At 38.7% G+C, this 17,389-nt stretch overlaps 1 protein-coding gene across 14 annotated transcripts in view; it reads left to right on the top strand.

The window, feature by feature from the left end:
* The window catches only part of shank3a (SH3 and multiple ankyrin repeat domains 3a), a 247,951-nt gene that overhangs the window by 183,365 nt on the left and 47,197 nt on the right, over positions 1 to 17,389 (top strand). For all 14 annotated transcript variants that reach the window (XR_009788489.1, XM_061773051.1, XM_061773052.1 and 11 more), the window contains one exon: positions 2,705 to 2,818. Coding sequence is in view for 13 of the 14 variants with exons in the window: in XM_061773051.1 (XP_061629035.1) it covers positions 2,705 to 2,818 (114 nt within the window). In the remaining variant the exon portion in view is untranslated. The remainder of the gene's footprint in view (positions 1 to 2,704; positions 2,819 to 17,389) is intronic.

Here is a 17,389-nt window from a genome sequence, read left to right on the forward strand (position 1 = left end):
GCGTGAGTGTGTGTGGATGTTAGCTGGCCGGGATAATGGATGAGTGTTGAAGGAGTCCTGCGAGGACGATAAATATCAGCGAAACATTTATCTCTAATTACCACAGCCCAACTTTTCTCTTTCTCCTTCTTTTGGCTTACTTTTCCTGTTTCTGGCTTTTCAGCTACTGTTTTTGTCGTTCTCCTCGCACATCGTCCACTTCGGTGCTGATAGTTCCATTAGTTACAGAGCCTTCCCGCTCCTCTGACTACCATGTTTAATCATTAGGAGAGGGTCAGCAAACTCAGAGAAAAAAAGATTTGTCTTTTTTGGGGTTTTGCCTCATTACACCAATGTTTCTTCTACCTTTGATTCTTTTTCGTCACCTTGCACCTGCACAATCTAATGAGGGCCCACACACGCGAGTATTGGGGTCACACTGAAATGATTAAGAGATTATACTTGAGTAAAGTCAGAATTCTACTTGAAAAAAGGGTTATTTTACAAGAATAAAGTTGTTACATATTGGGCAAAAGTTATCCATCCATCTTCAACATCGCTTATCCTGGTTAGGGTCACAGGGTGCTGGAGCCTTTCCCAGCTGACTTTGGGCGAAAGGCATACTACACCCTGAACTGGTCGCCAGTCAGTTGCAGGACACAAATAGACAGACAACCATTCGCACCGGCACTGAGTGGGAACTGAACCCACGCTGCCCGCACCAAAGTCAGGCGATTACAACACTACACCATCAGGGATGGGGGAAGTGATTTCACAAGAAAATGTGAAAACTCTATTATTTTAAGATAAATGTGCCATAATATTACATCAAAAAATATATTTCACCACAATAAAAATATAATATTAAGTAAATTTGTAATATTATGAAATGAAGTTGTAATATGTCACTGTTATATGAAATATAAGTCATAATGTGATTTGTTTTTAAAATTACAAAATAAAGTTGCGATATTATACTAAAAAGCTTGTATTAGATCCAAAAAGCTAAAAAAAAAAAGGTGTAAAATATAAGTCATGATATGATATGATAATAAAGCTGTAATATGTGGGGAAAGGCAATTTTATGAGAACAAAGAGGTATTATTATGTAAAATTGTCATAGTTTTAAAATTAAGTTGTAATATTGCATAAGTAAACTTGTAATACTATGAAAAGTTGGTATTTTATGAAAAATAACATTCATGTTACTTTGAAAAAGTTATTTTATGAGATAAAATGCACATTTATCCCAAAAAGTCATATCACCTTCAAAAAGCTGTTATTTTGTGAAAATAAAGTTTGTGATTATTTTACAAGATAAAGATGTAATATTACAAGAATGAAGTCATAATATGTGGAAAAAAAAGTAATTTTACAAGAATTCAGTTGTAGAGTTACATGAAAATTTATTTTAGATCAATGAACTGGTAATATGAAGGTAAAAAAAAAATATTTCAATAAACTTGTAATAATAACAAAGAAAAAGATTACCGGAAAAAAAATACAAGAAAAAAAAGAAAAAAAAAGAATAAAGTCATCATATTGCAACAATAAAGTAAAATTGATTATGATAATCTGGTCTTAATATTACGAGAAACAAAGTTGTAAATGTGCTAATATTGTGAGAAAAACACAAGGTTATGAGGTAACTGTTGTTACTTTCTCATTTGTTTTCAAAAATCATATTGTAACTAGTCATAATATTAACGGAAAATGTTGCTGTTTTTGAGAGTTAAGTCGTAATGTTACAAATATTTTATTAATTTTATTTTACTTGATGTAAATGACAAATATTTATAACAAAACATTTTAGTATGTGAATTAAGTTGTAATATTACAAGATAAAAAGTAAATAAATAAATTCACAACATTACAACTTTGGAATTAAGTTGTAATATTAAAAGATAAAAATAAATAAATTCATAATATTACAACTTTGTGAATTAAGTTGTAATATTACAAGATAAAAATAAATGAATAAATTCATAATATTACAACTTTATTCACATATGACTTTTTTCATTTTTTTTCAGGTAAGATATCTTTTCTTGTTAAAAAAAGTTGTTCACAATAAATACATTTTAATATTACATGAATAATAGTCACTGATGGTGTAGTGGTACACTCGCCTGACTTTGGTGCAGGCAGCGTGGGTTCAGTTCGCACTCAGTGACGGTGTGAATGTGGGTGTGAATGGTTGTCTGTGTCTATATGTGCCCTGCGACTGACTGGCGACCAGTACAGGGTGTAGTCCGCCTTTCGCCCGAAGTCGACTGGTATAGGCTCCAGTTCCCTGATACCCTAAGCAGGATAAGCGATGTTGAAAATGAATAATGACATAATATAATGAGAAACTTTATTTTTCTTTCAAGAATAAATTCATTATACCAAGTGACGATGATGGTTATTTTCTGGGAAGGTCAAAATTTTACGACAATGACATCTTGGATTATAAGTATTGCAGTGCATTTAGCAGGTCTACCTAATATTGTGTCCAATGTAGTCAAACGCGACTCTCTTGTCCCTCGAACCACAAAAAAAAGAATGCTTAATTCAACATCCAAAAAAGAGTGCTAATGTGTCTTCTGTCCTTTCCCGCCCTTCCTCGCTTTTCCGAGTGCTCGGCCGCCTCCCGTTGGCGACTTCGGTCGGTCGGCCGGCCACGCTTGCTTTCTGAGCGCATGTGCGCTAATCTACTGCTTTTTTTTTTTTTCCTTGTTGCCAGTGCTGAGCATTGGAGAAGGAGGCTTCTGGGAAGGCAGCGTCAAAGGGAGGACGGGCTGGTTTCCTGCCGACTGCGTGGAAGAAGTTCAGATGAGGCAGTTTGACCCTCGGCTAGGTAAGGCGCGCTCATGAATAATAAAATCTACAATAAATTAAAAAGTCCAATTCATCATTGAGTACACAATTATACTTATATACATAACATATGCATATACAATATATATTGACATATTAATGGGAAAAGTCGTTATTTTATGAAAGTCATATGAGAAGATATTTAGAATATTAACGTGAAGTTCTATTAGTAACAAGTAAAGGAGGGTTCACGAGAATCATGATGTCGAAACATTGCGAGAAAAAAGTAATATATAATTTTTAATGTGAGAAAAAAAAAGATTAGAGATTAAAGTCTTGTATGTGAAAAAGTTATTTTGTGGTTTTAAAAGAAATGGAATATTCTGAATAAAATGGTAATGTTGACAGGAAAAGTCAGTAGTTTAGGGGACTGAAGTCATAAAAAATCCACATGTAATAAAATTATTATCATGAGAAAAAAATCTTATTATTAACAGGGGAAATAGTTGAGATATCAAAATATTGACAAAAAAGTTATTTATGAGATTTTTTATTTTTATTTTAAGTACAGGAATTTACCCTAGTCAGCAGTTTTATCTAGAATCTTTGTTTTTATTTTATTTTATTTTTTGTTTTACAAAGTACTTAAGTGTGTACTTAAGCACAGAGTAGTGAGTACTTCTTCCACCTCTGGTCTGGTGTAGTCTGAGCAAGTCATTTCCTCAGCAAAAGCGCTTTTTTTGTTGTTGTGTTTTTGTTGGAGAGATGCAGTTTCCTCCGTTCTTGGGCGTAGCGCAATGAGAAAAGGGCGGAATCCCTAAATACTCGATTTAAATGCATTGCTGCCTGGGAAAGGATACGAGGCAGGCTGGGGAAGATTGAGGAAAAAAAGAGAGAAAGGCAGAGAGCAGCGAGACATATGGTGGCGAGAACTCTACAGGACAGCAAAGTGAATGTCGCTGTGGGTCTCTTTTCACGGAGGGAGGCAGAAACGAGCGGCCATATTACACTCCACTCACTCGTCGGCACGGACGTGTCATGTGACTCCACATTTACTATTCAGGATCTTAAGACCACGGAGATAAAAAAACAACACAAATTAAGAAAAGAACACGACCGTGTTTCAATGTGTTCAGGAAATAGTGTGAATAAATTCATGTCATTTGGATGGGTAGACTCCCCCCAACACCCAAAAATGCTAATTGTAATCGTCCTGTTGTTTAGCTCCACAGCGGGACATTTCAAGCATGTAAACACAGAGAAAATCATAATGGATACCCATTTTACGTAATTGAAACTGATATTACTAAACAGATTCGAAATGGATTGCATGTTTCCACGCCTCTTATTTGGAACTTTTTGTCAAGACACAAAAACACTGATGCAAGTAAGTAGGGCTGCATCTATCGAATATTTTAGTATTCGACTATCCAACCAAAATGTTTATCAAATAATCGGTTATTCGGATAAATTATATGTTTGCTTAATTGAAGAGCAATTCTGAATACACAAGAAAAAATAAGCAATTTCACTTAAAAATAAATGTCCAATTGTTTTTACTTTTTGGAGATAATCAACTGTTTCTTAAATGTTATTTCTTAAATTCACATTGCGCAGCAAACTAGTTTCTTGTATAAAAATGTTTTCAATAAGGAAATTTCAAACATAAATAAAAATACCGGTAAATAAAACATAAATTTAAGTTTAAACTCAGCATTTTTTCTTGTTAGTATTTCTAAAGTCTAAAAGTCCAAGTTATTCATTAAAAAAATATTATTCATTAAAAAAGGCATAAGGAGCCTGTTGTGCAACGCCGCTTGAGCAGCTCGCATTTTAGGATGTGACAACATCATACAGTGGGTTCGTGCCTGTGCGTTTAAGAGCTTAGACCAGACTAACTAAACTAAAATGAAAATGAAAACACCTCGATAGGAAACACAATATTAACTTAATTCATCTTTTGACGAACTTAGCCACTCACAATAATGTTTTCACCTACAGTACTTGACTCAAACTGTAGCCACTTGCAGATACGATACTAGCTCACTGGCTATGTGCTTAAATCACTGAGCAAAACTTCCTTGACAAGCAAGCACCCTGAATGAAGTCACGGTATAGTCTCACACATTACTCTACTTATCGCCATTGTAATGAACTGGCCACAAATTCAACGGTAGTCATAATTAATAGAAACCTTAGTCCTCCGCAGGGCTAACGTTATGCTAGTAAGTTGCATTAACGTTAAACTCAGTGATTTGCGCGACGTTCATCTTCAGCTTTTCCACCACATTCCACACTTTCGGAATTTTGTCTTCTTTTTCTCGCATTTGTCTTCTCTGACATCGTCGCCATCTTCTTCTTTTAACGGCGGCTTGCAAACTACCACATGGTCGCCATTTATTCCGCGCTCCTCGGATCAAACACCTACGCTCCGCTTCCGCCATCTTTGTTCGCGTTGATGACGTAACTACGTTGAGCTCGTCTGTCTGCTTCACAATTGAACTCTTTCCCGCCATTAACAGGCAGCTACTGTATATACCAATAGAATCGAACTGGCAGGGCTGGCAATAAATTAATTAAATAAGTGGATCCCCGAGGCAGAAAAAAAAAAAAGATTCGAGTACTCGTTGCAGCCCACGTAACTGTCGGTCTGTTGTCTTCAAAGTATGTATTGAATCTTCTCCTTAACCCTCCTGTTATGTTCATTTGTCAGGGACATCAATGATGTTCCCGGGTCAATTTGACCCGGTGCATGTTTAATTGTCCAAAAGATGTCCGAAACCCAAAAAAATCCCAACAAGCGTTGTTAATATTTCATTAATAACTCCATTACTAACTATTCTATCAATATTTAATGCAATCGTGTTCCTTACCACTCACAGGTAATGGTTTAATTAGGATAATTCACTCATTTTTCATTTAAAAAAAAAACATGTTCAAACTTTTTTTTTATTGTTTCACCACTTTATTACTTTTGAAAGACCAACATATAAAACACAATAGTTTTACATAAAATTGAAACATAACATTTACATTTTGTTTGACAGACATGCACTGTTTGTGAACCAGAAATGAACAAAATAGCAAACAATAGCAATATAACAAGGTGTGTGTGTGTGTCTGTCTGTACATCTACACAGCACACGAGTGACATGTCATCACACTTTGCTTTGTGCAAATTAATTTTGCACATTTCGCACAGGTCATGCTTGTCTTGACATTATCAGATGGCCTGCAGACATGGCACCTCCTCCTTTTTTCCCCCAGCACAAACCTAGAAAAAAGTGGACCATGATTACTTTACTATGGTGTCTTTTGGGTGATCCCAAGACACACACAACACACTCTCATACACTTATACACACTCGCACACGCACACTTACCTCACTTTCTAGTGTACTAGGTGCAGTCCTCTCCTGGATCTCCCTCACTGTGGCTGCAGCGGCCGGGGTCCTTGGCAGGTGCTGCCTCAGTTGGATGTGGGGTGTCACAAGAGCCTTCTCCAGCTAATCGAGAAAGATTCGCCTCTTTTACAGCTTTGACACATTCCAGTCAAGAAAGATCTCAGTCCAGATGACAAACGCATTATAGGCCGATACATTGATCATGTTATGAAAATGACCAATGGCCAGCGCACAGTCATTCGCTTGGTGCCTAACCTTAGGACCGTGTTACTTTGTCCAAGTTGTCTACCCTCCCTTTGGTGGCATTGTAATCCAGGATCATGCTTGGTTGATTGGTCCTCTGTTGTGCTGATTTCAACATTTTTTCCCTTTTTGGGGCAGTAAGACATTAGGGCTGTGGTGTCTGTGAAGGCAAATATGGAAGATTGACTGACATATTTGGGGATGAAGACCACTGTATTTCACCCTTTTTTTGTCTTGCTTGGAGGAATAGGAATATCAATTCCCTCATCTGGTTCAAAATCAGAATCATTAGAATCAGAATTTAGCTCAAGAAAGTCTTCATCTTCAGACACATCCTTCTCTATTTCACTGTCCTGATCAAAGATGACTTCCAGAGCCTTCTGGACTGTCATCCTTTTGCTTCTGTTGCTCATTTTGGAAAGGTCTGCCTGACAGAGTGTAATGTTGGTAGGACTCCCATGCAGAAAAATCTTTATGTTTTGCCCCTCCCCTGTTGAGTGTCCACTGAATGCGGGTGGAGAACATAAATGGTTCCCGTCAAAAGTCATCGCCCTTGTGTGTGTGTGTGTGCGTGTTTGTGTGAGTGTGTGTGTGTGTGTGAGTGAGTGAGTGAGACTAAGTCTCACAGTTACAAAGAAAGAAATAGCCTGACATTTCTGACACCCTTTTACCTCCAGTTTGACTGGTGGGTCAAATTGACCCGAACAGTATCTATGTGATATAAACATGCAGGGGGTGGTTGCAAATATGTGAGATGAACCATTTTCATTTTATATGTTGATTGCACTAATTAAGGCAAGCAGAAGAAGTTTCATCCTGCAAAAATACTTTTAACTATTTTTCCTAGAGCTTCAAACCTTAAAACGGGTCAATTTGACCCGTAACATAACAGGAGGGTTAAGTAAATAATTCAAGACTTTCAATAATAATTCAAGCGTGACTCTGCTAATATTTTTATGAATATTTATTACTTTGGTTGAATGGAAGAAAGTTATACTGTACATTTGTCTTGTAAATCATTGTGAATGGAAATAACTTTGTAAAAATGGTGTAAATTTCTTTCCTGTTATATCACATGAGGTTATGGGTGCTGTTTTTGTCAAATGACACATGCTGAATATAACAGCAGCATTTTGTCACGTTTATTTTCTAATTATGTTGAAAGAAATGTTATGTTTAAAGAGGTTTTACTTTTTGGTTCAATTTTTAGTTTCACCAAAAACATTTATATTTAGAATTTAGCATTTGTATTGATATTTAACATCCATCCATCCGTTTTCTGTACCGCTTTTCCACACTAGGGACACAGGTGATATTTAACATTTAGATTAAAATTTAATATGTATATTTCAATAACATTTAGATATATATTTAACATTTAGCTTCATTTAGATTTAGATGTAACGTAGATTTAACATTCATATTCAGCATTAAGATTTACCATTTAGTGTTAACATTGAGATTTATTTTTAACATTTACACTTTACCATTTAGATCTGACATTTACACAGTCGTCTGCCTTTTTTTTTTTTCTGGCAGCCAATTTATTGGCAAATATGCCACAGTTTGGCTCAAAATTTGTTACACTGTAATATATAATAGTGCCTCACCAGCCACAAACCTCACTGCACATCACTGCCCTTTTGTGTAATACAATACCTAATTTTGCCATTTTAATAGTCGTTGTTCCCGCAAAGCAGAGAGAATATGCCTCTCTCGTACAGTGCAGACTCTTTTTTTGCTGGCTCTGCTTGCTTCGCTTCTGTTTACATTATTTATTGGTGATAAGCTTGTTTTTCTTCTAAAAAAAAAAAAAAAAATAGAAGCAACGACTCCTGGATATTTTTAAACCTGTGGGCCTGTACTTTTTTTGTAGATACAGTCAGTTGTTGCCATATTCCAATATTTTCTGATGCCCTCTCACCATTACGTGAGCGTGGCCTGCTAATTAGCACAAGACTGCTATTAGCAACAAGACCAGCAATCAAGATGCCTTCCTTTTCCACTGAGGACTATCATGAACTGCTGCAGAGGATGTCAACCCAGGAAACAAAAACCCACCATCTTGAAGTGTATGTGGATGTGTGTGTATGTCTCAAAATGGTGAGCAGAAGTGTGCTAACAGACAGCCACTTAGCTCAACAAAGAGGACGGATGAGGACTGTGGAAATGGTAATGGACCATCCAGCATTTCTCCCTGGAATTTACTGGTAGCAAAGCCCAAAGATATGGGACAACATCTAAAAGGGAGGACAAAAGACCAGCAGATAGAATCACCTTTTATTATTATGAACATGCATGCATCCACACAAAATGTGTTCTCTGCATTTAACCCATCACAGTGAACACATACACAAGTTAGTGGAACAGGGGGCAGCTGAAGCACCCAGGGAGCATTCCAGGGTATCAGTGTCTTGCTCAAGGACACTACAACCGTGAGTCCAGGAGATGTTGGTGGATGGTCCAGTCGGGTTCTTGAACCTAGGTCCTGCACGGTGGCAGGCGATGATCTTAACCATTGGGCCACGGCTGCCTGAGATTACTGAGGAATCCGGCTGAACTGCGTTTTGGGCTGCTTCAACCTCGAGTGCGGCCGGGCACGTTCGCTACAGTGAAGGGCAAGAAAAAAGGACGCGAGTCAATGCAAAACATTGACATCAGACTTACAAATAGATTTGAGCCACTTTTACAAGACCCTGGCCAAGAATGCTCATCCCCCACCACCACTGAAAGGTACATACAAGAAAAAAAAATTTAATAATTGGTGATGGAGCTGTCAAGGATGTGAAATGTTTTTTGCAGTGAGAAGAACACCAAAGTACCGTATTCTCACGACCATAAGGGGCACTTAAAAGTCTTAAATTTTCTCCAAAATGGACGGGCGCCTTATAATGCGGCGCACCTTATGTGTGCACCGAGTTCCAAAGTCTGTACATGTTGTTGTGTGACTTTGATGAGTGCTCCGCTTGACTGACTGGAAGAATTTCCTCCCGACACGCTGCTTATATAGAGGAAAGGCGGACGTGACTGAGGACAGCATGCAGACGTTAGAGGGGGAAGGGTGCGGGTGAAAGAGGATGCTAAAGGCACGCCCCCAGTAAGTATATAGTGCCGGTATGTGTATTGTGCAGAACAATATCGGTTTGGTAAAGGACCCCCGAAAATGGCACCTACGAAGAGACATGCTTATGAAGCACAGTTTAAACTGCAAGCTATCAGTTGGATGCCTGTTCTAAGGTATCTGCTTTGACTGTTGTCCGAGCTTTCACGAAACCGGCATCGTTGCTGAAGAGCCCCCGGCAACGAGACTGACTCAGACAATGACGAGAGCGAACCCGGCATGTTTGATGGAGAACTTCCCCAGCTGTTCATTTCGGATACAGAAGATGAGGACTGATGGATTTGTGGATGAGGATTGTTCAAAGAATAACGTGAGTACATTGTTAAATACTTCAATAAAGTACAACCAAACTCAGTTTTGCTACTGCTGCCTTTTTAAAAATGTTTTAAGATAGCATATGTTTTACCATGCCTGCGCCCAATAATATGTTATGCCTTATGTATGTGTTAAATTACAGCAATAGACCCCGCAACTGAGACTTTAATTTGGTGCGCCTTATGGTCGCGAAAATACGGTACTGTTTTGAGACTTTAACATTCATGTTGACAATAACATCTCTCTGCTATACTCGACACGTTTGACCTCTCTCAACATATTAAGAGTCCAACCCACACTCAAAGTCACATCTTAGACCTGGTCATCTCTAAGGATGTTTAAATTCTATCAATTGACATTGAGGATATGGCTATTTCTGACCATTTTTGTGAATTCTTTGAATTAGAGATTCTCCCAAAAGTTCATACAACCTCTATGTCTATTAAGAAAGGTTTATGGAGACCAAAGCTGTGCCACAAACTGTGAATGCTGAGACAGTTGATGAACTTTTGGATAATTTCACCTGGAAAATCGCAAATGTCATGAATGCTGTCGCTCGTATTAAAACTAAGACAATCTTGAGGCGACCTAGAACACCGTGGAGGAGCACAATGATGGTAAAGACCTCTAAATCAAAGTGTAGGAAAGCAGAAAGTAAGTGGAGAAAAACTAAACTCCAAATTGACTATGACCTCGACAGATAAAGTCATGTAATTTTAACCAAGAGTTAGTCAGGGCTAGACAGCAACACTTTTCTGAAACAGTAAGAACTTCAACAATACTCGCACTCTGTTTGCTGTAGTTGACAAGCTTACAACCCCTTCGAATCAGATAGCTCCAGAACTCCTAACAGCAGATAAAGGCAATGAATTTGCTTGTTATTTTAGTGAAAAAATACAATCCATCAGGTTAAATATCAGCAAAATGATAAAATGATACTACATCTGAAGCCACCCAGGAAAAACTCTAATACCATGTCAGAATTTGGTACAGTTGACCAAAAAAACTGTAGAGAAAACGGTTCAGCAGCTAAAACCATCAACGAGCTGTCTTGACTCAAGACTATCTGACTTTTTCAAAGCTATTGCCAAGTCTGTGCTAGCTGATTTGCAGCAAATAATCAATTGCTCACTTCAGTCAGATGAGTTTCCCAAAGCTCTTGAAGTAACTGCCATTAAAGCCTCTGCTAAAAAATAGAACGCTCGATGCTTCCATTTTAGAAAGCTAGAGACCCATCTCAAATCTCCCTTTCATAGCCAAGATTGTTGAGAAAGTTATTTTAATCAACTCAGCAATTTCTTGAACTTAAATTGACTTTTTTTCAGGTTTCCGAACTAATCATAGTACATAATCTGCTCTTATCATAGTGCGAAATGATATAAGATTGAATACTGACTCGGGAAAGGTGTCAATTCTGGTCTTGTTGGACCTCAGTGCGGCTTTTGATATGGTAGATCATAATATACTGCTGAACAGGTTGGAAACGTGGGTAGGACTAAATGGAACAGTCCTTAAATGGTTCAGGTCCTACCTGGAGGAAAGGAGTTATTTTGTAACCATTGGAAGTGTTCAATCTCATCGACTGGCAATGACCTATGGGGTCCCTCAAGGGTCAGTTCTTGGACTCCTCCTGTTCAGCCTGTATATGCTACCCTTGGGTAAAATTCTTCAGAACTTTAATTTTGACTATCATAGCTCTGCAGATGACACACAGTTATATCTAGCAGTGTCTCCAGATGACTACAGTTCAATTGAGATGTTGTGTCACTGTCTAAAACAGATAAATATCTGGATGAGCCAACATTTTCTTCAATTAAACCACAACACAACTGAGATAATTGTTTTTGGCAATAAAGAAAAGAGGGTTGCTGTTAATAAATACCTGGAGTCACTCTCTATAAAAACCAAAGACCAAGTCCGAAACCTTGGTGTACTGATAGATTCGGACTTGACTTTCAACAGTCATATCAAATCAATTACTAAAACTGCATTCTACCATCTGAAGAATATATCCAGAGTGAAGGCTTGCATGTGTTAAGCTGACCAGGAGAAGCTCATCCATGCTTTTATCTCAATTAGACTTGACTTATTTTAATGGTCTTCTGACTGGACTCCCCAAAAAGAGCATTAAACAGCTGCAGCTCATTCAAAATGCTGCAGCTCGGGTTCTGACCAGAACAAGGAGGTCAGAGCATATTACTCCAATTCTAAAGTCTTTACACTTCCTTCTCGTCAGCTTTAGAATAGATTTTAAAGTTCTGCTACTGGTCTATAAATCACTAAACGGTTTAGGTCCTGAATACATGAAAGAAATGCTAATGGGATATAAACCCAGTAGGGCTCTGAGACCGACAGACTCAGGACAAATAGTGGAGCACAGAGTCCAAAGCAAACATGGTGAAGCAGCATTTAGCGATTATGCTTCACACAAATGGAATAAGTTGCCAACAGAAGTTACGTCAGCCCCAAGTGTGAATGTTTTTAAGTCCAGGTCTTTTATTTTCTTTATCATGCTTTTTAGAGCATTTCCACTTTTAAATGATGTTTCTTGCACTGTACACTGTTTTAATTGTACTTTTATTTATTTGTTTATTTTCTTTGTTTTAAATGTTTATACGCTTTTTTTTTTCTTTTTTTTTAAATGCTTTTAATCATGTAAAGCACATTGCGTTATTTGGAGAAATGTGCAAGTGAGTTTTCCATTCATTTCTTCAAAGTGATGTTACATAATAGCTTCCCATTTCTTGATAGCAAGAGTGAAAACAGATGCTAAGGAATACTTTAAAAAGTGTGTTTTAATGTGTTTAAAGGATGTGGTAGGGGTAAAACTAAATAAACCTATGTTTATATAGTCTCGCTATTTTCACCTATCATGGGGGGAACGTATCCTCAGTGGGGGTTATTTAGTGTTGTGTGCAGCCCAAAATGATTAAAATGAAACAGTGGTGTATTTTTATTTTTTTATTTTTTTTTTTTTTACTGAATAACAGACCAATTTGTGAGAAACACTGCGGCGTGGATAAATTAATCTCTTCTCCAGACTCATCAACTGTGATTCAACACACACACACACACACACACACACACACACAGCTTTTGTTTACCTGAAGGTAAGCATCGAGGCGTCGTTGACAGTTAGGCCAATATGTCTCGGCCTAGTGAAGCAGGCAAGACGATTGAGATGAAGCCTGCATTCTCCTTCTTTTTCTTTTCCCTCGGTGCCCTCTTATCAGTCATCCCTCTGAGGGCTTCATCACTCTGCTCTGAAAATGGACCCTGGGAAGTCCAAAAAAAAGAAAAAGGAAAGAAAGAAATGATGGCTCCAGGGCGAGGTGGCCGCTCCTGGTGAGTCTGCGGCCGTTTATCTTGGAGCAGGTGAAAAATGTCAGCGGCGATTTTGTGGGGGGAGAACGGACAAAAGAAGGCGTAAATGAGCTGATGTAGAAGGTGAGGGTGCAAAGCAAATGCTAGATTGCTTTGTGGGTGTTGTTTTGAGTCACATGGTGTCATTCTGGGACTTTTGGAGGACCCTTGTGGTTAGGTTAATACTTTATTGATCCCAGAAATTATGGATTATTGCGCTTGGGCAATGTGAGCTATTCTCTAATTTTAGTTTGGGGTAACTGATTGGAGCCAAAAGAAGGTCCACTTGGGAAAAAAACATCATTGTGCAGACAGTCCCCGGCCCCCCAGTTCGAGGAAACTGCAGGACGACATCTCCGCGGGCAGACCGAACGGACCCCCAGCATGGAAATTGTACGATTTTGAGTGTACTGCATATTCATAGCGTCCAGTCATTTAAAAGAGAAAAAGCTCTGTAGCAACCCTCGAAATATCTCACATACATCGCACTATCCATGAATTAAAATTTTCAAAAGTGAGCTTTGCAAACATGTTCTGCAGTATTCATTTGTGATTTTAACTAATTTAGTTGTAAATGTTAAATATATCTTTTTGTTAGGTTATTTGATTTACATTTTTATAACAGCCATTAATTTGAATTAAGCAAATTAAACGTTTCAAGCGCCGGCACGGTGAGGGACTGGTTAGCACATCTGCCTCACAGTTCTGGGGACCGGGGTTCAAATCCCGGCTCCGCCTGTGTGGAGTTTGCATGTTCTCCCCGTGCCTGCGTGGGTTTTCTCCGGGCACTCCGGTTTCCTCCCACAACCCAAAAACATGCGTGGTAGGTTTATTGCAGACTCTAAATTCCCCATAGGTGTGAATGTGAGTGCAAATGTTTGTTTCTATGTGCCCTGCGATTGGCTGGCGACCGGTTCAGGGTGTACCCCGCCTCCTGCCCGAAAATAGCTGGGATAGGCTTCAGCACCCCGCGATCCTAGTGAGGATAAGCGGTAAAGAAAATGAATGGTTGGATGGAACTTTTCAAGCAAACCTAGAAATACATCAAATTTCTACTTTTTCTTTTGTTCAAAATTCAACAGAAGTTTTTTCTTTTTTTTTATTCTGGTATCGGGCTGAGTGATTTTAGAAGCGAACCGCGATGTGGCATTTTTACTACACAGCTGATGCCATGGAGCAAAAAAACACTCAATTGTTACTTCTTTAAATCACACTGACCTTAAATCGTGATTAGTGAAGAAGCTCCAGCGCTCAATGCATGCCTTCCATCTCACAGACGCACACGTATGACGCTGTTTACACATGCTAATGGAGGGGATAATGATGTGAGTCTGTCTTTGCCTTTTCTAATGATGTGACTCAATGGCCACAGGCTGCTCATTTTCACCAATAGCGGTCTTGTTAATCTCTTAGCAGTGTTGGGGAGTAGTAACTCATTACATGTAGGAAGATTAGCTCATTTAATTACAAAATTCATGAAGTTGTAATACACTAGATTACTGGGAGAAAGTGAAACGTAACTTTACCTGAGGAAAGTCTGCTAGCCTAATGCTAACACACAATGAAAAATGCTATAGATGGGCTAACGAGTAGCATTGATGTTGCGGTGTTTATATATGTATATACTGAACTGCGAATATGCGGGGGTGCACTGTATACCCTTCAGACAATGGATACTTGACCACAAATGGTGCAGCAACACATACAGACAGACAATATAACAATACGCACAGGCATATATTCTTTTTATCCTCTGTGTAAAATGTTAATTGTACTGCAGCTTACTGATATCTGGGTCACATATGGGACGTCAATGAAATAATCAGAAAAATAAATACTCAAGTAACAATACCTGAGAAAATATACTTATTTATTTGACTTCCTACCACTGCTGCATTCTCATGTTTCTTGGGAACACCTGCAGCCGTTTAAAGACACGTTTTTCTCTCTGATGGGAAAAAGCAATAGCATCGTTCGCGGCGCCGGTTGGGCTTTTACAGGCCCGCGGTTCTCATTCATCGGCGCACACTTGAATGACTCACACACAGCCGCATGAATCAGCCCCATCGTGCCCAGCCGGTGCTATTTTTAGCGCAGCCATTAAGAAGTTTGGAAATGTGTCTGCACACCCTCGGAATGCTTAAGCGTACGCGTGGCTGCGGCAGTGTGGCGGGTAGAGAAAGAGAGAGAAGGAGAGGAAGAGAGGATGATGCAATGCACTCATGAGGGAACACCTGGTGAAGACACTCACGGGCCACAACATTAGGTACACTTGAAAGCAGAAGCAAAATTTGATTTGGGGGGCCCTCTAAGTAAATAATATTGATTTTTTTTGTTGTTGTTGATTTTTTTAATATACAGTATATCCCCATGAGAGATTATAATGAGTACAATAAATTAATTAAATAATAAATTAAAACTAATTCTAGGCTTGCTAAAATTAGCCTTTTTTGAGGGGTCGGCCGAGTGTGGCTGACTATACTGTAATTGGCACTAGGTAGTTGCTACTTGTTGCCAAAAGCAGTGATTATATTTTCACTTATGGAGGCAGCACTTCATTACCAAACCGTCGACTTGCACTTGTCAATTAGTGTGCAGATCTGTGCAAATAACCATGTCCACGCAAACACAAATATCTTTAAAAAGGTGAGTTTTTCCAGTGTGCTTTATGTCCTCTGTCATGTCATCTATAGAGAGTAGTTGCTGTTAGATATAAAAAGTCTACACGCCCCTTTTCAAATGCCAGGTTATTTTCATGTAAGCAGCATCTTGCTTTGGGGATGATTTTGTTCAGCTGGAACTGGGGCCTTAGTCAAGGTGGAGGGAATTATGAACAGTTCCAAATAGAAGTCAGCACAAAACCTTCAGGATTCTGCTAGAACCCAAAATAAATGCCAGGAAAAGCCTCCTAGAACGGCTGAACTTTATTTGGGGTTTATTAGAGGCACTTTAAATGGTGGTAGGTGTGTGCTCACTCTCATTTAAACGTGTATGAATGCGATTGGTTTATTCACAGTTGCTTATTTTTACTTCGCCTCGATAAGATTTCATTGGCATTTGAACAGGGGTGTGTAGAGTTTTTATGTTGGGAAATCAAAGTCTTTATACTCGAAATTTCATTAAAATGCTTCTCACACATGAAGAAAAACAATATGGAGATCATTAAGTGTTATAATCCCAAAAGGAAGTCTAAACAACAGTTCCAAATAGTAGTCGGCGTTAGCATAAAACACTCAGGTTTCTGCAAGAAAGCAAAAAAAAAAAAAGACAGGAAAAGCATATTAAAACATTTGAACTTTATTTGGTGTTGATCAGAGGCACTTTAAATCATAGCTCGCATTTAACATGACTTTGAATGTGAATGTTAATTTTGAATACAGCCACAGCCTTAGTTATAGGAGAGGGTGCACCCGTGTACAATCACATTATCTCGGTTGTTTGTATTTACTTCCCCTCTCGAAAATATGTCATCTTTGTTTCATTTGAGTTGTAAAGTTTACAGGTGGCGGCACGGTGGCCGACTGGTTAGAGCGTCAGCCTCACAGTTCTGAGGTGTGGGGTTCAATCCCCGTCCCCGCCTGTGTGGAGTTTGCATGTTCTCCCCGTGCCTGCGTGGGTTTTCTCCGGGCACTCCGGTTTCCTCCCACATCCCAAAAACATGCATTAATTGGAGACTCTAAATTGCCCGTAGGCATGACTGTGAGTGCGAATGGTTGTTTGTTTCTATGTGCCCTGCGATTGGCTGGCAACCAGTTAAGGGTGTACCCCGCCTCCTGCCCGATGACAGCTGGGATAGGCTCCAGCACGCCCGCAACCCTAGTGAGGAGAAACGGCTCAGAAAATGGATGGATGGATGGATGGAAGTTTACAGGTCACATTAATGGTGGAAAAAGTTGTGAAATTACTTAGCTTGGTTTTATGTTTTATATCCTAAAATCTGGAACTTGAACAGGGGTGTGTAGACTTTTTATACCCACTGTAGATGGGGAATCGTTTTTTTTTTGTTTTTTTTTTTGTTTTTTTTACTCTGTATTACGTAAAATTCTTCTCACACAAAGTTAAAACAACAGAATATGCAGATCGTTCCATGATTTAATCTCAAAAGGTTCGTTCTACGCATTGTCAACCTGGCTAACCCAGGTGTTGTACTCCTGAGGTATTTTTT

The sequence above is a fragment of the Phyllopteryx taeniolatus genome, chromosome 5 (assembly GCF_024500385.1).
Source record: "Phyllopteryx taeniolatus isolate TA_2022b chromosome 5, UOR_Ptae_1.2, whole genome shotgun sequence".
NCBI lineage: Eukaryota > Metazoa > Chordata > Actinopteri > Syngnathiformes > Syngnathidae > Phyllopteryx > Phyllopteryx taeniolatus.